Source organism: Myxocyprinus asiaticus, chromosome 50, assembly GCF_019703515.2.
Source record: "Myxocyprinus asiaticus isolate MX2 ecotype Aquarium Trade chromosome 50, UBuf_Myxa_2, whole genome shotgun sequence".
NCBI lineage: Eukaryota > Metazoa > Chordata > Actinopteri > Cypriniformes > Catostomidae > Myxocyprinus > Myxocyprinus asiaticus.
Window position 1 is genome coordinate 19,036,505 of NC_059393.1, and position 22,680 is coordinate 19,059,184.

General features: G+C 35.2%; 1 protein-coding gene across 1 annotated transcript in view; it reads left to right on the forward strand.

The window, feature by feature from the left end:
* Window positions 1-1,219: 1,219 nt before the first annotated feature.
* Window positions 1,220-22,680, forward strand: part of LOC127438908 (von Willebrand factor D and EGF domain-containing protein-like) — an 83,828-nt gene continuing 62,367 nt past the window's right edge. Inside the window, exons 1-10 of the mRNA XM_051694812.1 lie at window positions 1,220-1,316; window positions 9,882-10,066; window positions 10,331-10,559; window positions 12,690-12,755; window positions 12,878-13,110; window positions 15,497-15,586; window positions 15,788-15,929; window positions 16,237-16,454; window positions 18,311-18,384; window positions 21,816-22,092. Of these exons, the coding sequence (XP_051550772.1) occupies window positions 1,220-1,316; window positions 9,882-10,066; window positions 10,331-10,559; window positions 12,690-12,755; window positions 12,878-13,110; window positions 15,497-15,586; window positions 15,788-15,929; window positions 16,237-16,454; window positions 18,311-18,384; window positions 21,816-22,092 (1,611 nt within the window). The remainder of the gene's footprint in view (window positions 1,317-9,881; window positions 10,067-10,330; window positions 10,560-12,689; window positions 12,756-12,877; window positions 13,111-15,496; window positions 15,587-15,787; window positions 15,930-16,236; window positions 16,455-18,310; window positions 18,385-21,815; window positions 22,093-22,680) is intronic.

The window sequence follows — 22,680 nt, forward strand, 5'->3', positions numbered from 1 at the left end:
TTCTGCTCTAGTGTACTGAGGGGCTGCTGTGCTTTGTTAAAACTGTGTATGTTTACTGTTTCAGTGCTATAGGCTTATATAAAGTACAACCTATTGCAACAGTACTTGCTAGGAGAAGAAATAGATAGTAAGCGATTTCGGGTTCAGGCTTAAAATCTGACAGTATCGTTCAGGCCGGGTAGGGTTTCATTTTAAGGCCCGTGCAGACCTCTGGTTGGCCATGCGTTGGGTAAGCGCTTCCATCTGCATTTGCGTACTTGCATAAAGTATGTTTCGCCTTTATGCAAAACTTGCCCTCGGGGAAAAGCTATTTCACCTAATTTAATATGGAAAATCCCCAATTATTATAGTCATCTTTTGTCCATTTCATTCCTTTTTTCTTGCTCGTTTTGAGCTTCTCATTACTGTTACTTAGTAAGAGACACTTTACGTATGCTTCGGTACACTAAATAAACTGCTTTTGTAAGGAAACAGCTTGTCACTTAATAAATTGACTGGCTGTCCGTGAACTTGTCTTCAAAATTGTTTAACATGGAGTGAAGCTTACTACAAAAAAATAAATAAATAAAAATTAATAAATAAATTTTACGACTCTACCCATCCATTTGTATGGTATATGCAAAGGAAGATTTACTGTCACAAAACTCAGTTGACTGTTCTCTAATGGGAGAGCTGCGGAAGTCCTTATCTAAAAGGAAATCCAAGATGGCAGACGAATCAAGAGACAATTTTGATTATAAATTTACCTATATTCCACTCAATACGGAAAAGTATAGATACAAAAAAATGTATGTGTGTTATGCATATGCTATTACTTTTTACGTCGTTCCTCTCGCGTCAGCTGTATTCAAATAAATAGCCATTCCAATCTCTTGTGCCCTGCGCGTGAGGAGCACTGCTTGTACAGAATGGCGCTCAGAGTTGCTACCAACCTTGAGCATTATCTTATTCAGTTATGATGGTGCCATAGAAGGCAGCTGCCTATGTAGTAAGCAGCTCACGTTTGCGTCCTCCTACTCAGGTAATTGAGGTCTTGAGGCAGCGTGCCCCCTTCACTCCTCAAGTTGACTGTACACATACAAGGAAAAAAATGGTCCAAGTCTCATATCACTGCCCATAACTTTAGGACAGTATGTTGTGCGCAAGGAATACCTACGAAACTGTCCCAAACTTTCCGATGGGAACCACGTGGGAAAAAGTGCAACTGTGAGATTTAAAGATGCATCGGTCTGTGCGCATTTTCCGTGGCTTTTTAAAGTCATATATCTGCATATGGTGCGTGTGTTTACTACCTTTGAAGTTACTTGCGCAGCTGGGTGAGTTAAAAACATGCATTGATAAATTGCTAACGGTGTTTTTAAATAATAAATTATCTCAACAACGCACGTTTATAATGATAATTCAGTAATGTGCACCAGATTGCGGCATTAAAAAATAAACAACTCATATATAGTAGGCTACATGTATAAAGAGTTTGCATAGTTGTGCATGCAACTTTTAAGCTTTGAATGTTGAAATCAATGTTTGCATATTTAAAAAACAACAACAATTCCTACCGCAGAAGTATATTCTGTTTATTTATTATTTTTACTCATTTACTTTATTAACTTCTTCCTATTGCAAACGTTTAATTTGTTTATTTATTATTATTACTATTATTATTATTATTATTATTTTTAACATGTGTTTAAAAAATATTTGCTTTATTTACTTAAAAAATAAATTTTTGCAAAAATTATTATATTTGATTTTTAACTTATTTAAAAATATATATTTCATTTGCTTTATTAACTTATATCTACTACAAACGTTTATTTTGTTTATTTTATTTATTATTATTTTTTAACTTATATTTTAAAATCATGTATTTGATTTAGTTACCTTGGTAACTTATATCCCCACTACAAAAGGTTTTGTTTGATGATAATGATGATGATTAACTTGTATTTTAAAATGTACTTTATTTACTTAATTTACTAACTTATATTCCTACTGCATTTTTTTGTTTGTTTGTTTGTTTTTCTTATTTAATATATATATATATATATATATATATCAATTTAACATACTTTATTAACATATTCATACTGCAAACTTTTTTTTTGTTGTTGTTGTTTATTTAATTTAGTATTGTTTTAACTTATCTTTTAAAAATATTTATTTTTATTGACTTTATTAACGTATTCCTCCTACATATGCAATTTTATATAAATATGTTTCTTTAATTATTTACATTTATTTATTATGTTTTGAAATCCTTATGCACAAGAAAATCCCTTTGTGCAATCCTTTTGCAAAAAATAAATACATAAAAAAAAAAAAAAAATAGGGAAGATATGTCATTATAGGAAATAAAAACTGGCAGGATAGTTTGACTATAATATTTGGCAAATAACTAAACCAAAAAACAGTGACTGAATATTGTTTTGTAAGGATCACATTTTAGCATGTGAGATTTTTGTCTGAGTGCATCAGGAGCATTGCAATGGTTGAGATAAATGTGCTTTCAATCCAAAAACCATTGTTTTAATTAGTGCTCAATATCCCAGTTCTGTAGAGGGGACTGAACAGCTGTTTGAAATCTGAGCGAAACTTCGTTTAACTCTGCACACTGACATCCATTTGCACACCAAATGGAGAGTCTGCGCCGTTATGACAAGAGTTAACGAGTTAACTGCCCTGTAAGAGAAAAGGAGGATTCTCTCTCTCTCTCTCTCTCTCTCTCTCTCTCTCTCTCTCTCTCTCTCTCTCTCAGTCAGTACAGTAAGCCTCAAGAGTGTGCAGGAGTAATTGTCATGTTGGAAATGTCAGGGTCATGATTGTGCAGGTCAAATTGATTAGCGGGCTTTGGTGCCTATTGGTGGGGTAATTGTCTACTATGATTACACTTTAATGTACAATTTATTCAGAATGCAGTGATGAGAATTTCAGGGTAAAATATGCGTAACTGTCATGAAAATAATGTTGCATTTAAGGAATTGCCTCCATTTGTTGAGTATTTTTTTTTACTCACTCTCTGTCCTCTCTGCGGTGTCCTTCTACATGGCAGACCGTGAACTAGGCCTTCTCTGTGATATTTCTCTACGAAGACCATTCACCTCCAATCGCTTGAATCAGCGGTGTTGACTTTTTTGTCTTTATTATATGTCTGACAGCTGTGTGTTTGGATTATATGATCTCATCTTTCATAAGGCTCTCTCAGCACAAGATAGAAAGAAAAAGACATTACCGAGTCCTCAGGGCTTGGCTGAAGTCCTGGCTGATAGAAAAGAGGAAATGCATGAGTGCATTTGGAATTGTGAAAGTTTAAGCTTTTCTTTGAGTTTAATATCAAGGACAGTTTCCTACAGTTACTCACTCACTGTATTCATAAATTCAGACCCAGACCCAACAAAACCAAATTTTCTGGTACAGTAGATGTTTTTGTATCACTCTCACTTACTCACTCAGTATGTGTACATGCGCAGTTATATTGCGCTACAGCGGGTTCTTTCTGTCCAAGATGACACAATGCATAATCGAATATTTGAAGGAAGGACATCAGCTCAGGAAGTGACGTAGATGTTTTGTGGTTGGTTTTTGGCATCATGTACATGCTGGACATAGTTCAGCTACAACCGCGTTATCTAGGTCTGTTAGTCTGACTTCGCAAAAATTTGACTTTGTTATGATTTCAGGCAGACTAAAGCATTTACACAACATTTAAAAAAGATAAATTGTTTCAGTTTGACTGAAATTTTTTGCATAGTCAAGCTACTTTTGGTCCAAGTGACACAATGTGTTATCGAATATTTAAAGGAATGGCATCATTTAAATAAGTGATGTAGAAGTTTTGTGGTTTACTTTTGCCACAAAAGTTACTGCTGGCTTCTCAACAGATGTCTTCTCATCCATCCCATAATGTACATTCCTAGCATTCACCATGATACCTCTACCTTGTTTGTGTCGTGTTCGACTTCCGGGTTAAATACACTTGCTGCGTGTCACCTCTGTCTTTCGGAGCATCTGCACAACATCAAAGCCAATTGCGGTCCAATTAATATCTGCAATTTACATGCTGGTCACAATCTGTCTACAGTCGCATTATCCAGGTCTGTTAATCCGGCTTCACAAAATACGACTGGAATGAATTCAGCAGGAATAAAGCATTTACACGACAACATTTGTGGCTCTATGAACGTGTATTCAAGCTGGAAGAAGCCGATCTACAATCAAATTATCTACAGTAGGTCTGTTAGTCCAACTTTGCAAAAATCAGACTTGTACAATTTCAGTCGAAAAAAGCATTTACATGATTTTTTAAAAAGATCAATTATTGTTTTAGTGCGACTAAAAACTAACTTTTAATGTGCATGCAAAACGTATTCGCACTCAGTACATTTATATGCACACTTGTAATCAATTTACAGCGGGTTGTTGCATAGTCAAGCTACAGTCTTATCTGTCTGTTCAAGTAGACATGACAAATGCATAATCAAATATATGAAGGAAGGACGAGATATTTTCTGGTTGACTTTTCGTCATGTTACACACAAAACCAAATGAAACAACTCCACAATCTAGCTTCTTAACAGTCTTCTTCTCATCCGTCTAAAAATGTATGTTCCTAGCATTCGCTATGATACCTCTATCTCATTTGAAATGCACTTGCTGTGCGCCACATCTGTCTTTCGGAGCGTGTGCACAACATCAAAGCCGATCGTGGTCCGATTAACGTCTGTACTGTACATGCTGGTCGAAGTTTAACATCTGTACTTAATCTGGATTTAAGCGTTTATGCGACAACATTGAGGCCAAATGTTGTTCCATTAACGTGTATACATGCTGGACGAAGCCTAACCTAACCCTACAATCAAATTATCTTGGTTTGTTAGTCCGACTTTGCAAAAATTTGACTGGTCGGATTTCAATCGGACTAAAGCGTTTGCATGATCTTTTAAAAACATTTATTGTTTATTTATTATTGTTTTTGTCTGACTTTCTCTCTCTGTCTTTCTCTCTCGGGCTGGAGGGTTGGAGTGTGAATATCTGGTGTGGTTCCTTCCCTGCTGTGTAATCAGCTCTTTACTCGGCCGAGAAGCAGCCTGTCACAACAGATAACTCTGAGCATTTACCAGCCCTGCCCCCCTCCTTCGACCTGCCCCCTGCTTACACATTCAAAACACTGCTCGCACAGACCCAGACTGGATGAAACTTGTATAAAGCACAACTTTGTGAAAGCCTCTTATATGCGTCAAACCGTTCTTTTTCTTGTTATGTTTCCGCCAGCTCATCTTTGATTCGAGGCGATCAAAGCATTTGAAGTTCAAATATTTTGAACGTTTGCGATATAGAGTAGCAGCAGGTTAAGTAACTTCAGACTTTTTTTCAAGCTGTAAAAGTTGAAAAATTTAAATTATTCATGTCATTACAAACTCATGAATATCTGAGGAACCAAACGGGGAATATTTTAAGAAATCTAATGCATCTTTTTTTCTATGCAACGACAGTTCATTGTCAAAAAAGACTGTTGAATAACCATAAAAGTAGTTTATGCGACTTCTTAAACCACACAATAGATTTGTGCAACCTGGTCTCTAGAAGCATGTCGATTATTTTTTTAAGTGGCATGTTGTAGGTATCATGGCAGTTTCCAGTTTCAAATCAGGTGTGAAACATTAAAGAAATTATGAGAAAGTTGCCAGTCTTCACCTGTAATCCAAAACTGTCTCTGGAATTCCCTGGTGTGAAAGTGTCTGAAATCCACACCATGTCAAAATCAACAAATAAGATGGGTAATCTGGTGTTTACTCAGCAGTGTTGTCTCAGTTTTTGTCTGAGGCTCTCAAAACACGAGTGTTTGTGGAACCTCTGACCCTTGCAAGCACAGACAGAGACCAAATGCGACTAGCTGTCTTGGAGATTATTTACGACCTGGTGACATAACTTCTCTGCTCAGATCTTCTTAACAGACACAAAACTCCATTATTGGTCCCACAAAATTAGCTTTTTGAATGTGAAGGTTGAATGAATGAGAACATAAGATTTGGGTTGTACACAGTTTGACATGAATGTGTGTACCAGAATATAGAAATATGGAAGTGAGCTCATTTGACTTGGGCCATCTATTCTATTCTATTTTATTTTTAATTCAATTCAATTTCATTTAAATTCAATTCCATTCCAATTCATTTCATTTCAGTCCATTTCATTTGTTGTGGAGTCTTTTGGGGTCAATATGCAACCACCTATTTTTATTGTATTTTAATTTATTTATGTTTTTTTTTATTATTGATTTATTTTGGTAGGCCAGTATTCAACCACTTATTGCATTTTATTTTATTATTTATATACAGTATTTGTTGTGCTGTGATTTTTTTTTTTTGTTGTTGTTTGTTTTGTGAGGCCATTATGCAACCACCTATTTCCATTTATTTTTATTTTGTGGTTTGTTTTGCTTTTTGTTGGGTCAGTATGCAACCACCTGGCAACTGCCCAGAACACCCTAGCAACTGCAGTGCACTAGCGAACAACCTGACTGCAAGTTTTGCACAAGCAAGCACCAGTAACATTTTCTCCAGAAAATCCTGAAGTCTAGTTAGATACTGATGTCTTTCTGAATCTGTGTGTGCATGATAAAGACACCACCTATTGCTTAAACTTTTCATCTTATCTTTATTGTCAGCCACCTTGAAACATTATTACCTCCCCTAAAGAAGCGTCCCCTTTAATTACCCCTATATCTCCCCGCCGAACCACTATTAAGAATTTATAAAATGAGCCATTTAATGCCTTTATCTTCATCTTGCCTCATTGCGCCCTTAAGAGTAAAGCTGAGGCCGTAATTTCGGAGTAATTATCCTCGAATTAGGCGGGAAAGGGCAGGGCATTATGGTTTCTAAACCAGCCAGGACATGATCTCATCATCGCTCCAGTGGGGCAGAAAGCCCTCAGAGGTCAGCCTCGTCTTCACTCGCTGAAGCAGACGGGATTAGAGAAGAGATTTTCTGCTCTTTTCCCAGACCAGTCAGAGGTCATCTGCTCTGATGAGGACTTTCAGATGATTATTGTAAACATGTTCCTTGGAACAAAGACATGAAAGTCTGTTTCTGACACCCTACTGAGAGAAGAATTTTGGGAAATGTAGATTAAACTAGATTTTTATGTCATCTAATGAAAATGTGAGGAGTCCTTGCACATAAAAAAACTTTTCGAAGTGGTGCTGGGGTGTTATGAGTGTTTGCCAGGGCATTGTTCTGGAATTCTGACCAAGGGTGTAGCCAGAAAATTACTTTTGGGTGGGCCTCAATAAAAATGGATGGGCCAAATTTTCGCCCAAATTACTTTTTACTAAATGTTCCTTAATAACATAAAGGCGGCACATTCAAACAGTTCTTTCACGCTTTCAGAATGTATACATTTTTTAAACTATTTTATAAATATATATTTGAAGTCGAAGAATAATCTGTAATATTCTGGGTGGGCCTGGGTCTAATTTAGGTGGGCCCAGGCCCACCCTGGGCTACGCCACTGGTTCTGAGTGGCTGGTAATGCATTGCTGTGTGGTTGAATGTTCTGGTTGGTTGTAAACGTGTTCTGGGGGGTTGCTTACTGGCCTAAGTCAAAAGAGGCTACCCTCAAGTCTCTTGTGGTATTGTGATATTGTATTCCCTAGGTATGACTCTAGTTACTTTTGTAGTGTAAGTCTTTGTTTTGTTTTTTTTTATTTTTTTATTTTTTATGGAGTTTTATCATCCATCTGGTGGAAATCTTTAGTCTCATCACTCAAAGTAATAGTGCACCCTTTCTAATATATATATATATATATATATATATATATATATATATATATATATATATATATATATATATATATATATAGCATTTAAAATAGATTATTTAGCAGAGTTGGGCCACTTCTATTAAAATTAATGGAAGAAATTGGAACGCTCAACCAAGAAGCTATGAGCGTCCAACAGTCAACGGATGTAGAAAAGAAGTCCCACCTTACAGTTAAAAGAGCCAATCACCATTTAGATACAGACATCATCTGTCTATCAGCTCTAGAACACGCATTAGCTATATAAGCCAGGAAAATTAAATTTTTAGAGTAATATGAGGTAAAGAATCACAATTTATGATTGCAGTATTGTCAGATTTTATTGCTGCTTTGAAATATGTTCTTTGATCGCAATCTTGACCAACCGTTTTTAGATTTTGGTCTTTCTCCATTCAAGTAGATGGGAGCTGCACTGGCATCACTGGAAATAGCCTGCCAAGAGCATCCCAAAGATGGCCGCCAGTGGACTGACTTGCTAGAAAGACTTTGGTATTATTCATGTCTGCAGCATATTTTTTATTTATTTTTTTTATTTAGAAACAATATATTATCATTATTAATTTATCTTATTTAATTTATATTTTTTGGTTTAATTTTGAGGAATATAATATTTTATTTTACTTCATTCAGTTTTTTGTTTTTGTTTGTGTTTGAGAAAACAAATATAATATTTAATTGTATTTATTTATTTATTTATTTATTTGCTTTAATTTATTCAGTAAAAATATATCTTTTTATTTTAACTATTTTATTTAGTTTTTTGATTTTGTTTAGTTTTTGATTTTATTTTAGTAAAATTGTATCGTATTTAACTATATTTTATTGTATTATTTTTTTGCTCTAGTTCTGTTGTTTGGCTTGTTTTGTTTTTATTTAGTAATATCATATTTTATTTTAATTGATTTCACTTCATTTAACTTAGTTTTAAGTTTTTTTGTGTTGGTTTTTTTTTGGGTTTTGCTTGAGTAACAGTATATATATTTTTATTCTACTTTTTTTAATTCATAATTTTTTTTGTTTTGTTTTGTTTTGCTTGGTTTGTTTTTAATTAATAATATAATATTTTAATTTATTCAACTTCATTTAATTTAGGGTTTCATTTTGCTGTGATGTTTTTTGTTTTGTTTGAGCATTTTTATATGTATTTTACCTTAAGTGTTTGGTTTGGATCGGTTTGTGTTTTGTTTGAGTAATAACATAATATTAATTTCTATTTATTTATTTATTTATTTTGCTTGTTTTATTACTTTTGTTTTGCTGTTATGTGTTGTGTTATTTTTATTTGTATTTATTTATTTGCTTTTTTTGCTTTGCTTTGCGAAGCTTTGCGTTGCATTGTGTTCCAAGTGAATCTACGTTGGTAGTTTCTAAAACTGTCTAAAAAGTCTTTTATGTCTTCACCATCACCCATCTGCCCTGCTTGAACTTCCCACGTACACTGTCAGAGATAGCACAACATCAAGTCAAAATATTCTATATCATCTTCAGGGAGAGAATTAGAAGATTACCAGTTTATTGTTAGCCCCAGGCATATCCATACAAAGGCTGAGACACCGCTCTCTCTTTTTCCCTCATAATTAGCCATTAGTGTGACATCTGACCCACTTCAGCTCTGAGATACAGGAAATCAAAGGGTAAGGTTGTACAGATGTGCTGTCTAAGGAAATGGCAAGGGATTAAAAAAGGTTTTAGCTCCAAAGTCACACGTCTATTTTAGTCTTTCCATTGGCCACAAGACCCGCGCAGTGTCGGACACGGCTGACTGATTTCGCCGACCTTTGCGGCATAAAGTTAGGAGCAAGAAAGGGGGTCACAATTGAGGGTGTGTTATTTTTACCCTGGTTAAACGTCTGCCACTATAGAGGTCACGTTAACCCTCATTCGGTTTTAATGAACCTAAGTGACGTTTTGAAGCCACTGTAATGACACAGTTTTCAACCTTCTCCTTTGGTGTCTTCTCAGAACTGACCTTTGTCTTTGCCGAAAGGTTGTTTTAAACTCGTTATGAATATGAACATATAATGGAACAGGCCTTTGTTTGACATTCCCCTTGGTTCTCCAGCTCCAGAATGTTATCCGGGTGGATACAAGACCTTGAGGAATGCATATCGGAGTGTCGACTTCGACTCTACTGAGCTACAGAACACAGCAATACAGGATCTGATTTGTGACCATTCACTGCTACCCGGATGGTACCGTTTTAGCATTAACAACAAACCGGCGGAGATGCCCACCCGCTGTGTGGAGGTGAGTGAGACAGGAAGGTGAAATGTCCCACAAGTTGCAAGTCTAAAATCACTTCTTTGTTTCTGCAATGCAGTGGAAGGCAGTACACAAATTTGAAAACTGTTTTCAGATCAAATCGAAGACAGTGCTTCAGTTTCACTTTCACTTGCAAGATTCATTGGTCAAAAGTTCTAATGCGATGGCATTGAAATGCTTTTCTTCTGCAAGACACTTCATTAGTGGGCTGTAATTGATAATTCTCCACCTCTTGGCCTGTCTTTTTAGATGAACCGCTGTGGGACGCAGGCTCCAGTATGGTTGTCTCTTAAAGACAGCTCTCTGCCGAGGCCTGGTGAGGTCAAGAAGCTCTCAGCTTGTGCCACATGGCAGTTCTTCCATGGAAGCACCAAAGACTGCTGCCTTTTCCGCATCCCAATATCTGTCCGGAACTGTGGGGAGTTCTTGCTGTACTACCTACAGCCGACACAAGGTTGCATGGGATACTGTGCAGAAGGTAAAAAAAAAAAAAAAAAACATAAACCAGAGAAGACTCTTTAGACCTTTACCTAACCCTAACCCCTTCTTGAAGTAAAAAATAAATATATATATATATATATATATATATATATATATATATATATATATATATATATATATATATATTTATATATAATTTTGTTCAGGTCTAATGGAATAACCCTTAGAGTATTTTTTTATTTTCATGACAGTGACTCAAAAATGTAAAATTAACATTAAACAAAACTTTTTTTTAAATTTAAAGCAAGGAATTTTTAAAAATTCATTTTAGTTGATAGTTACAGCACTTGACATTTTTAAAGCCATTAAGTCAATTTTTGTAAAAAACCTGAATGAAGACAAAGATTACATTTTTACTTTTTAAATTAGACCCAGGCCCACCCAGAATATTACAGATTATTCTTCGACTTCAAATATATATTTATAAAATAGTTTAAAAAATGTATACATTCTGAAAGTGTGAAAGAACTGTTTGAATGCGCCGCCTTTATGTTATTAAGGAACATTTAGTAAAAAGTCATTTGGGCGAAAATTTGGCCCATCCATTTTTATTGAGGCCCACCCAAAAGTAATGTTTATGTTTTAATCTAGATTTTTAAAATATTTCTTATTTTTATCACCTTGGACAACCTTATTTGGCAACGACCTAATTGCCTTAATACTTTTAGCCAAAACAACAAAGTTGCCATAGCACAAACTTTTCAAATGTTTCTCACAGGACATAACAATCACAAATCTGTGAGATTAAATGGAAAGTAAATGTAAAAATTCTCCAGATTCTCAGATTTTTTCCTTTTGAGAAAAAGGCCCTATTGTGTGTCACCTCTAGCGTTTTAGACGAGATCTCAATAATGTCTCAAACTTGACAAGATACCAAAGTTTGCAATAAAAAAATCAGAGATCTTAATAAGAACTCAAACATTTCTCATGAAATTCTCATGAAGACCAAGTTATCTGAGCAATGCTATTCACATCAGTTTTATACAGTAACTTTATTCACTTACTGTATGTCAACAATTGTCTCATTTCTAATGCTTCTAATGTTATGTCTTCAAAGGCATTTGGGAGAAACATCTGAAACATCTGAAAATGTGATTCTTAAATGAAAAATAACTAAGAACTCCACTATGTCTTCTGTGCATTGAAAAAGGAACATTTTAACATTGAACTTTCCTCTTGATTGAGACAAATAGGAAATGCAGATTACTAGTAACTTCTTTAGTGCAGTTTATAAGAGTGCTCTTTGCAACATAATTCAACCTAACGGGGGGGGGGGTTTGGTAGATCATTTAATAGTACGTCTGTAGATGTTCCCTGCTCAACACCCCAATGAACTGAAAGAAGCTGCTTTCTCATTTGTATTGTGGATCGAATGCCGCTCTCAGATCAATATTTCTCCTTCTCTGGCCATGTGTACTCTTTCACTTTCTCGAACGTTTCTTAGATCCATATAAATGACTGTGTCATCAACCGTGTGCTCAAGTATTTGGGGCATTTAAAGTTTCAGATCGATGTCTGGTGACTGAAGATCTGCAGAGGGAGTGAATCAGATTACCGCATTCATGTAGCAATATTTCACAGATTTATCACACTTCCATGGCAGCTGCAGGAAGTAGAAAATTGTTGGGGCTTTAGAGATTTGAAAGTCAGTGGTTCGTTCCAAAGCACTATGTATTGTTGAAACTGCTATATAAAACCTCCTGCATACCTAATTAATTAAACAATGTTTCTGTGACCTAACAAAAATATTAAATTACTCACACACAAGGTCATGGGACTGATCATCTGGAATGAATGAATGAATGAACAAATTAATGAATAAGTATATACATAGATCAAGTCATATTAGTCATATTGTAAAAGCTTTAAAATGTATGCCTAAACAGAAAGTGGACTTCATTTAAGCTTGTTTTGTTAGTTTTTTCTATATAATTTTATTTTACTATTATTATTATTATTATTATTATTATTATTTGTGCTTTGTTTCATGTTTAATTTGTTTGTTTTTTTGTTTTCTGTTCTGTTTTTCTTTCTGTTTTTTTTTTTTTTTTGTTGTTTTGTTTTGTTTTGTTTCACTTCATTTCATGTTTTGTTTTGTTTTTGTTAGTTATTTCACAGTACACGCCCAAGTCCTGCCCACCTGGTGAAACAGAAGTTAACGGTGTATGTAAAGGTAATGTACTTTAAAATGTGTCAGTGTTCTTACTCCATTTTAAATTTTGGTAAAATTTCTTACATTTATATTTCATCTTATCACCTTATTTATTTATTTTTTTTTTTTTAACCTTTGTGAAGCAAACCTCCACTCACTACCCTCAAAACCTGTGGTGACCCCAGAGTTGGTTGGCAGCAGTGTCCACCTCCGATGCTCGTATGCTGGGGTAACGGCCACCCGGCCAGTGGGATACCTGGTTGTGTGGGCACGATATTCCTCCAACACCATGAAGGTGGAGATCAGACGAGACACAACAGCTCGACTATATTCTCTGGTGGAGATGGACGGAGTTCACTTCAGGCTAGGAGAAACGGTACAAAGATTTGGAAAAGGCAAAGACTGTAGATCATTAGGGGCTGTTTACACCGAATGCTTTTTTGCATCTGTCTGGACTGTTTTTGATTGGTTTTCCTATGTAAACATGCTCTAGCTGGTTAAGTTAAAAGAACTTCAACTTTTGAAGTTACCTTTTCCAGCGCAAGAAAACATTCAGTCTTAAAATGTAGAGTTTTTTCTTGGTATAAAAAAGGTATACGAGGCTACAGAAGTGTTCAGTAAACTGCTGGCGATTAATCCAGTTTTACACCAGACATTTTGTTGGTAACTTGGCCTCAATTTCTGTTGTCATTTTGGGTAGCCCCACCCACAGTGAAATCTCATTGGTCCAAAATCTTACTCCACATAGCTATATATATTAAGCAATAAAGAGGTTTTTGTTGCCTGTGTTTTTGCAGCATTTTCACTTTAATTGGGAAGAGAAAAATGATGCCTTAAACTTTATTTAAAGTGAACTACAATCAAAAAGCATTTGCAAGGTTTGCATGTAATTTTGCAAATGACAGCAGGACACCTTTGAACATACAGTATCTACCTTTTATGATTTTGTCGGCTGTGGTATAAATATGTTAGATTACGAAAAATTCTGATTATGGGTCACCTCTTGGACACCTTTTCTTTAGTCTTAAAACGCCATCTTTTTCATCTTGTTCTTTAGATTTTTTCCTCAGGGTTGATGTGCTTCAGACAATCTTTAAACTTCTTACCAGACCAAGAATGCACAGAGGTGCCTTTAGTCATTTTGCATTTTGACCTTTTGCACGAGTTCAAAATGTGTTCCAGCGGAAGCAAAGAGTGAGGTCAGGATAGAAGAAAGGTCAGACTAAGGCCATGAGTGTATACAAACCATAAATAACATGTTCTAAGGAAAGATGCATTGGAGGAGGAAACTTGTGTAGTTTTATCTATTAGATTGTCTGACCCTTGGATGATATTTTTTTCTGATTTGTTCATTTTGATGTTATTCAAAAAGCAGTCGAAGGCTGTGAAGACCTAGAATTTGAGTCATGCTTTTCTACCTGGGGTATCAAAAATCCATGTGTTAGTGCTGTATGTCATGGAGGCCCCAGTTGGAAAAAAAATAAAAAGGCACAGGCCTGGTTTGGTTGCGTCTTAAGCATGTGTCACAGCTGGGCTTGGACAAACACACACTTTTTACAGACCATAACTCCAATATACAGGCAGTACACTCAAAAGAGAACAGACATAGAAATCCACAAAGCACAGATCATTTCAATGCCATATATGGCATTATATGCCCTGAAATTAATTGCATGTGCATGCATATATTGTATATTTTATATATATACACCGATCAGCCACAACATTAAAACCACCTACCCAATATTGGGTAGGTCCCCCTCGTGCCACCAAAACAGCACCAACCCGCATCTCAGAATAGCATTTTGAGATTATATTCTTCTCACCACAATTGTTCAGAGCAGTTATCTGAGTTACTGTAGACTTTGTCAGTTCAAACCAATCTGGCCATTCTCTGTTGACCTCTCTCATCAACAAGGCGTTTCCATCCGCAGAACTACCCCTCACTGGATGTTTTTTGTTTTTGGCACCATACTGAGTAAATTCTAGAGACTGTTGTGCGTGAAAATCCCAGGAGATTAGCAGTTACAGAAATACTCAAACCAGCCCGTCTGGCACCAACAATTATGCCACGGTCGAAATCTCTGAGATAAAAAATGTTCCCCATTCTGTTGGTCGATGTGAACATTAACTGAAGCTCCTGACCCATATCTGAATGATTTTATGCACTGCACTGCTGCCACAAGATTGGCTGATTAGATAATCGCATGGATGATTGTTGGTGCCAGATGGGCTGGTTTAAGTATTTCTGTAACTGCTGATCTCCTGGGATTTTCACATACAACAGTCTCCGAATTTACTCAGAATGGTGACAAAAATAACAAACATCCAGTGAGCGGCAGTTCTGTGGACGTAAACGCTTTGTTTATGAGAGATGTCAACAGAGAATGTCCAGACTGGTTCGAACTGACAAAGTCTACAGTAACTCAGATAACCACTCTGTACAATTGTTGTGAGAAGAATATCATCTCAGAATGCTATTCTGGATTAAAATAATCAAATGAATCACAAGATGTTCCGATTAATATTAATCGGAAATTGTCTTAAAAGTCAAAATATTGCTTGTATTATTTCCATATTATTGAATATAACCCTATTATTGGGTTTGATTTTATGGTTTTATTACATTTCTACATTCCCTTGCCATCAACGGTTCTTTGTGAAGTGTATCAGTATTGATTTTTGTAGTTACATTTTTGCCTGTATTTACTTCTTTTTGCTTAATCAACATAATTTTCATAAAAATCTGGTTTGATTGACAGTTTTCCTGCAGTGTATCCACCTTCCTGTTAAACTCATCCAGCTCCCCATCGACTTCCAAAGAGAGTCCCGGGTTTTTCGCAGGAATCAAGGTATATCCGATTACATCTAATTCTTGATAATTATGATGGATCATGCATCATACACAATACCTAAAGCTCTAATTACCACATTCTTATACATTACAACATGCAAATATTATGTTGCATAATATCTGTGTCTAACAGAGCTGTACAATTTGTTATATTTGATTAACATTGGCTAGGGCTAACCAATTAACACTTTTTCTGCAGTTTGTTCCAGATGTTCTCAACATCCGCGAGGATGTTAAAAAGCACGTTTTGGCGCTACACAGCACGGTCCCGATTCCCTGCCACAGATTCAAGCACAACGGCCATTGCAAAGTGTCTCTTGCTCTCAGTATACATGATTCAGGTGTGTGCATGCATGTGCGATTCACTTGCTCCATCAAGCTTCATTTACAGTTGATGTTATGCTGCACTTTATTCAACCTGGTCTCATAGTGAAAACGTGACTCTATATACATTTTTGCAAAACTTGTTATATGTGTCTCCAGGTACAATTCACTGAAGTTTCCAACTGGCTTTGAAAGAAACAGCATGTGCATAAAGTCTTTTTTTTTTTTTCAAGAGCATTTTACCTTTGTTTTGTTTTTACTTTCATTTAAGAATCTATCAGTAATCCAAGCCTATTTCCAAATTTCTTTGTTTTAACATCTCAGACAATGTTGTTGTGGAGGTTCCAAATGTGGCCCTGTCATCCTGCTTCGTCGAGCTCCTGTCCCAACCCTGCCGAAATAACGTCTGCGCTCAGGGTACCGTGACTGTCACCGGCGTAACCGATTTCACCCGGGATGGGAACCGGGTCAGCCTCTTCTCTGCCCAGCCCGCCCAAGGTAGTCCTCGCCTCTGGAGAGGTTACAACCCTCCAGCACTGAAGGTTAGCAAAACATGCTATTTTAACACACATCTCAAAATGTGATGTTAGTTGCATGAGTGGTTTTGCGTTTGACTTAGCTAATTCATTTCTTTAAGTAAAACGGAAATAGAAGAAATAGAAATCGCTATAATAATACGCTGTCTTAAAACATTTAAAAAATATATTTATTGACAATGATTAAAATGTAATCATTATAAATAAAGACACATTTGCACATATTGTGCAATTTCTATTTCTTCTCGCATGGATTACTCGAGAATTTTCGTAAAGTATCACATCAGAATACTTCTAAAACTGTTGCTTTGAAACTGTAACTTTCCAAACTACAAGCTACTCAAAATCTAAAGTAGGTACATTACATTCAAGCTGTCCAACAAAAGTAGTTATTTACTGCTAAAAAACACTAGCTAATGACATTGAATATAAGTAAGGGGTAATATCTTTTTAATTAAATTGATTATGTATATGAATATATAACGCTTCATATGAGAGAGAGGACATTTTAAAAGAGCGTGTTTTTATTATTGCAGTTTACTAAGCTCTAAAACTGTGCATGCAATACAATGTGACAAAAAAACAAAAAAAAACAAAAAACAAAACAGCAATGTATAAAAGCAACACTATTCTGAAAACAGCTGACCTAATATTGCGCTACTTTCTATGGCACTATTGGTTTTGCGAACACTCCCCCATATTCTATTGACCAGACAAACTTTAAACCCTGCTGCAGTCTCACACCATTGGTTGGGCTTATGTTGCTATGTTGGGCTGGTCGCAATGCTTAAAAAAAAAAAGAAGAAAAAAAAAGAGTGATGTTTTGATAGCACCACAGTATTTAAACTTTTCAAGGAAAACAAACTACAAAAGTCTTACTTATAGTTGTCTCTACACATTAAGATGGGATATGAGAAAGTAGTTTAACATTAGTCCGTAGCATTGCTACTTTAAGTTAGTTACTCTCCAGCACTGGTCAGCAGTGTGGTATTGTAGTGAAGAGGCTCATGTCTAGCCCCAATTATATTTTGTATCCCTCCAACTCTGAAAAATAGCATGACTCAGACTTATAGCTTTCATAATTGTCCCCTGCTGAATGCAAGGAGAGTCTCTAATAAGCCAGACACAGAAAGGACAGACAAGAATGTGGCAATTGAGAAGGAACAAAATGTAAACACACATAAGCTGCCAGTCCGCCTAAATAATATGTCACCGCCGGTCCCAGATCACCATCTGTGTTGTCTGTAAACATAAAAGCCCCTCAGTGTCCTTTAATAATGGGAAGAGACTGTACTTTTCTGCTTTATAATTAGGCTATGGCTGTCACAGCTATGCAATGCAATGTTTTCCCCATCAACAACGTCTAAATTGCAAAGAAGTTTTGAGAGCATAGCAACTTTAAATTAATTCCCTGTGATACTCTCTTTAAAATGAAGTGTGTAATTTTTTTGCTGTTAAAATACTTTTTCCTATCACAGTTTAACGGTGCTCTAAGAAAGACACTCATAAATCTGAAAAGTATAAACATTTATGTGCTTTCAATACATCGCCATTTGTTTGAACTTCTGGCTCAACCAATGACGAGTTTTTTCGGCAGGCCTATCGTTTTTTCAATCATTAAAAGATGTTTTTGAAAAAAGGCGGAAATGGTGGAGGAAGTATTTTGGAAACTTGCGTGGAAACAATAATTATTGTTGCTGTTGTTGCTTTGGTACCACTAGGGGTGCATAAATTACACTGTTTACACTTTACAACCAAGCTGCACGAGTTTGCATTCATACTGACAGCAATTAAAGCGCATGAGGTTGCTTAAGTGACAACCCAACCAATGGCTGTGATTAACAAGTTTTTGTTTCATATAGATCACAGTTCAAGATGTTCCAACAGCTACCTGTTACTCCCTGACCGATCCCCACATCATTACATTTGATGGCAGGTAAAATATTTACAAACTTTTTCCTTTTCTTTCATACTTACTTACCGCTCTTTCTTTCTTTCTTTCTTTCTTTCTTTCCTTGCCTCCCTCCCTCCCTCAACTACTACGGCATGGCGCTAAAAACATCAACATCATGGGTTCCATTCCCAGCCAAATTATAATTCAATGTGATACATTTTTAACCTTAACTAGTAGAGTTCAAATGCATATACAGATAAAATATATTATATATATTTTAAAAGGAATAACACATATTACTTACTAGAATAAGAAATATATATATCAAGTATATTTGATTTTAAAATTATAATTAAATATATTAAAATATATAGCAGTAGTGTATATATATATATATATATATATATATATATATATATATATATATATATATATATATATATATATATATGTATATGCATAATATGCTAATTATTTTAGTATAGTTAATATCGTAATCAATATCAATAAATATTATAAATATATATTACAATAGGAATGACATATATATTTCTTAATAAAATAATATATATATATTACACACACAGGGCCGGCCCAAGCCTTTATGGGGCCCTAAGCAGAATTTGATTTGGGGGCCCCTCGGTGCCGCCAATACGATTGACCATTGTCAATGCTTGATTATTTGCACACTATAAATCTATCACACCCATTATCACTTTTATTAGTTGTAGCTGTGTTGCTTACATCATACCAATGTCTGCCTGGCATGTTTTTACCCTTCTACGATTTTTAATTGTAACAGTAGAAAACCCACAAGAGTGGTCAGGTGTTAATTTGCACTTTAATATTCAAAGTCTTACAGTACTAAGTGGCATAATTAATGTGGTGTACTGAAAAGCAGCAAAATAAACCAGCAGACAATGCATTTACTGTAAACAATTTAACCACTTTCATTCTACAAATAAATCATTCTACAACTACAAATAAAATAACTTAAGATAAACAGTATCTTCTTATATAAACAAATTAATGTAAATATACAAAACGGACAATATTAAATTAAATACTTAAATAATGACATAAAATGAACCGATCAGATGGATCTGTAACAAGATAACAATAATGGTTCAAGAATAAAATATAAAGCTGAATAACAATCAACTACAAATGAAATCAAATATAATAATAATAATAATTATTATTATTATTATTATTATAATTATAATAAAAGATAGCCATGTTAGATGTCATATTAGAAGGTAATGCAACTGTCTGTCAAAAACAAAAAAAGATCTCACAAAAGGCATGGTTTATCCATATAAATATATTGATCTGGGATTGTTGAAAACTCACCTGCTGTCTCATCATCAGCTGAAGCACTGGCACTTGGGGCAGGTGCCGTTGGTTGTGCCACACCTCCAAAATATTTCAACAGTGCTCCTAGGGAAGTTTCATAAGAGTACATAGTTGACGGAACAGAATGTTATTTTAAGAACATAAATTATTATAAACAGCAGCAAGCCATCTGTACACCTAAAACAACAACTCTTACTCTATAACTAGCTAACTGAGGCATAATGATATTGGAATATAATAGCAAAGGCCCCAAAATGGTAGGCTAATGTAAATAATGTTAAGCTGTTATCAGTACCAAGTTTATGGAACAGAAGCTTATTTTTATTACAAAAATATATACCCAGGAACAAGTTATTTTTACACATAAGACAAAACCTTTAATCTAAAACTAGCTAAGTAATATGTTGTATTATAATATATTAAGATTTCAAGGCTATTTACGGATGTTTAATCAAACGTGAACTTTCCTAAAACAAGAAGATATGCTACCTAGGCTATGTTAACTAACTAGCCAGCTAACGTTAGCTCGCAACATAGCCTAGCTACTTAACATATCTTTATCTTGCTGTTTTTTCTCTTCCTCGGTTTTCTTCTTTTTCGTTTTCTCTTCTTTGTGACATTGGTGTTTTGCTGCAATGCTGCTGCTTCTTCAATCAACTGTTTGACTGTGCTTGCATCCTGCAGCCCGTTAACATAATATTGTGTTTAATATTGCGTTTTTGTATAATTGCCATTGTCCATTGACACAAAATACTCAAACCAGCCCATCTGGCACCAACAATCATCCATGCGATTATCTAATCAGACACAAAAAACAAAAAGAAATCAAGCCGTCATTTCATGTGATCTTAGGGGCCCCCTGGTTTGCTTATGCCTTGGGCCGGCTCTGTATATATATATATATATATATATATATATATATATATATATATATATATATATATAATTTTTAAATTAGTTTAATAGAGTTAAATGATAATTAAAAGTAAAATATAAATTATAAATAATTTTTTTTTATAAATTAATATAAATTGTATTTATCTTACTCCTTTTTTTATATTTACTATACACTGTACGAATTTGTGAATTGTGAACTGCCTGTGATTATAATTATTTTGACATAAGTTGTGTGACTTTTACATGACAGTTGCTCAAATTGTACATTTTGAGGTAATGAGGCAGAGCCATTATGCATGGTGCACATTTATCAGTCTGAGAACTCTGTGCTCTTTGAATTTGGCTCAGAAGAAGGCATCTTTAGTTAAGCATACAGGATCTGTCCTCATTAGTGGAAAATGTCCTTGACAAACGCCGGCCCCGTGCCATACTTTCCTCCATTCGAGAGGTACACATGGCCCATATGGACAATAGATATGGATCTAAACGTACACTACACCGAGAGGACACTGCTGTACTGTGCTATGTGTGTTTATAGCTATGCCAATGTACAGAGCCATAACCGCAAAGTGACACAATCACCATCAAAGTCAATGATGTGCGCTTGATGGATGGAATTTGTAATGGGTAAATAGCTCACATGAAATTTCCGACTCTTTTTCTCTCTCCCTCACTTTTTATATAACAGTTCCTTTTAAATAGACTCCCTTCTCCTGTCTCTCTTCTACTTTGCTATTAAGTTCAAGTAGTCCTCTGAGAGTTGTGTTCAGCTACTGTCTAGTCTTTAAAGGTCATCTTTAAAGAGTGAGCGCAGAGGTGTCTGAGTTTCATCAGTTTTAATCACCAAATCTGTATAAGCTCAGCAAACAGAACATAAAACATAAAAGAACTCAATTTTGGAGCAAAATTGTGTGTAGCCCATTTTAGATTGGATACCATTAGGTTAAAGTTAATGCTACCATTACAAGCAAGCAAAATAACTAGGGCTGTCAGAAGATTAATTACATTTAAATGTATTATTTTAATTACATTTAAATGTATTAAATCTATGAAATTAATTAAATTATACACTAATTTATCAAATTAATCACATATATCAATATTAAAGATAATCTCCTAAATTATAGTACATGCATTTTTTTATTGCGTCAATTTAAAATTTAATTAAGTGTACCAAATTAATAGGTTGAACTGACAGCACTCATTTTTGTTCCACCCAGGCGTTACGAAAACCAACAGACTGGCACATTTTTGCTTTATAAGAGCACAAACCGTGTGTTCGAAGTCCACACCAGGCAGTGGGATTGTGGGAGCCGACACTACACCGTGGCGTGTACCTGTGGTGTGGCCGCCCGAGAGGGCAATGAGGTTGTGACGTTTGACATGTGCAATGGGCAGCTGCAGGAAACACGTCCTGACTTGTCCATCAAGGCCGTGGGACCATCCGCGACCAATCGGATTAAGATCCATGAGACGCACCAAGGCAAAAAAGTCACGGTACAGCTACATTCAAATTCTAAAATGCTGTGATCGCTAATAATAAGAAATGATTGTGCACATGTTTTAATAATAATAAAAATAAAATATTAAGACTTTATTTGCACTATGTTACCACCTACTGCACAATAGTATGCAATGAAAATTCAAACAAATAATTGAACCAAGGAAAGTTTGCACATGTTTGTGCGTAAAACCTGTGCGCAAATGTTTTCCGAACAGAAATCATAATTTATCAATTTAAATTTGCACTTAAATGTTTTCTAATTTTCGAACCAACACATAGGCAAAAATCAAACACTTCTGATTGCCTTAGAAACAAGAAATATGTTGAAAAAGGAATTATGCAGAAATGCTCGTTACATATAGCATAATTAGAGATTGAAAAACTAAACGAATTCTTGCTTATTGCTCATGGAAAAGTGCAACTTTAGTAGACGTAAGAATAATCCAGATTCATCAACATTAGCTTAAAGGTGCACTCAGTAACTTTTTGTTCATGTCATCTTGAACTTATAGTGACACCTAGTGGTGTGGATGCAGCATCATTCAAAATCAATAGTTTTCAGTTACAGATGCCATTGTAGA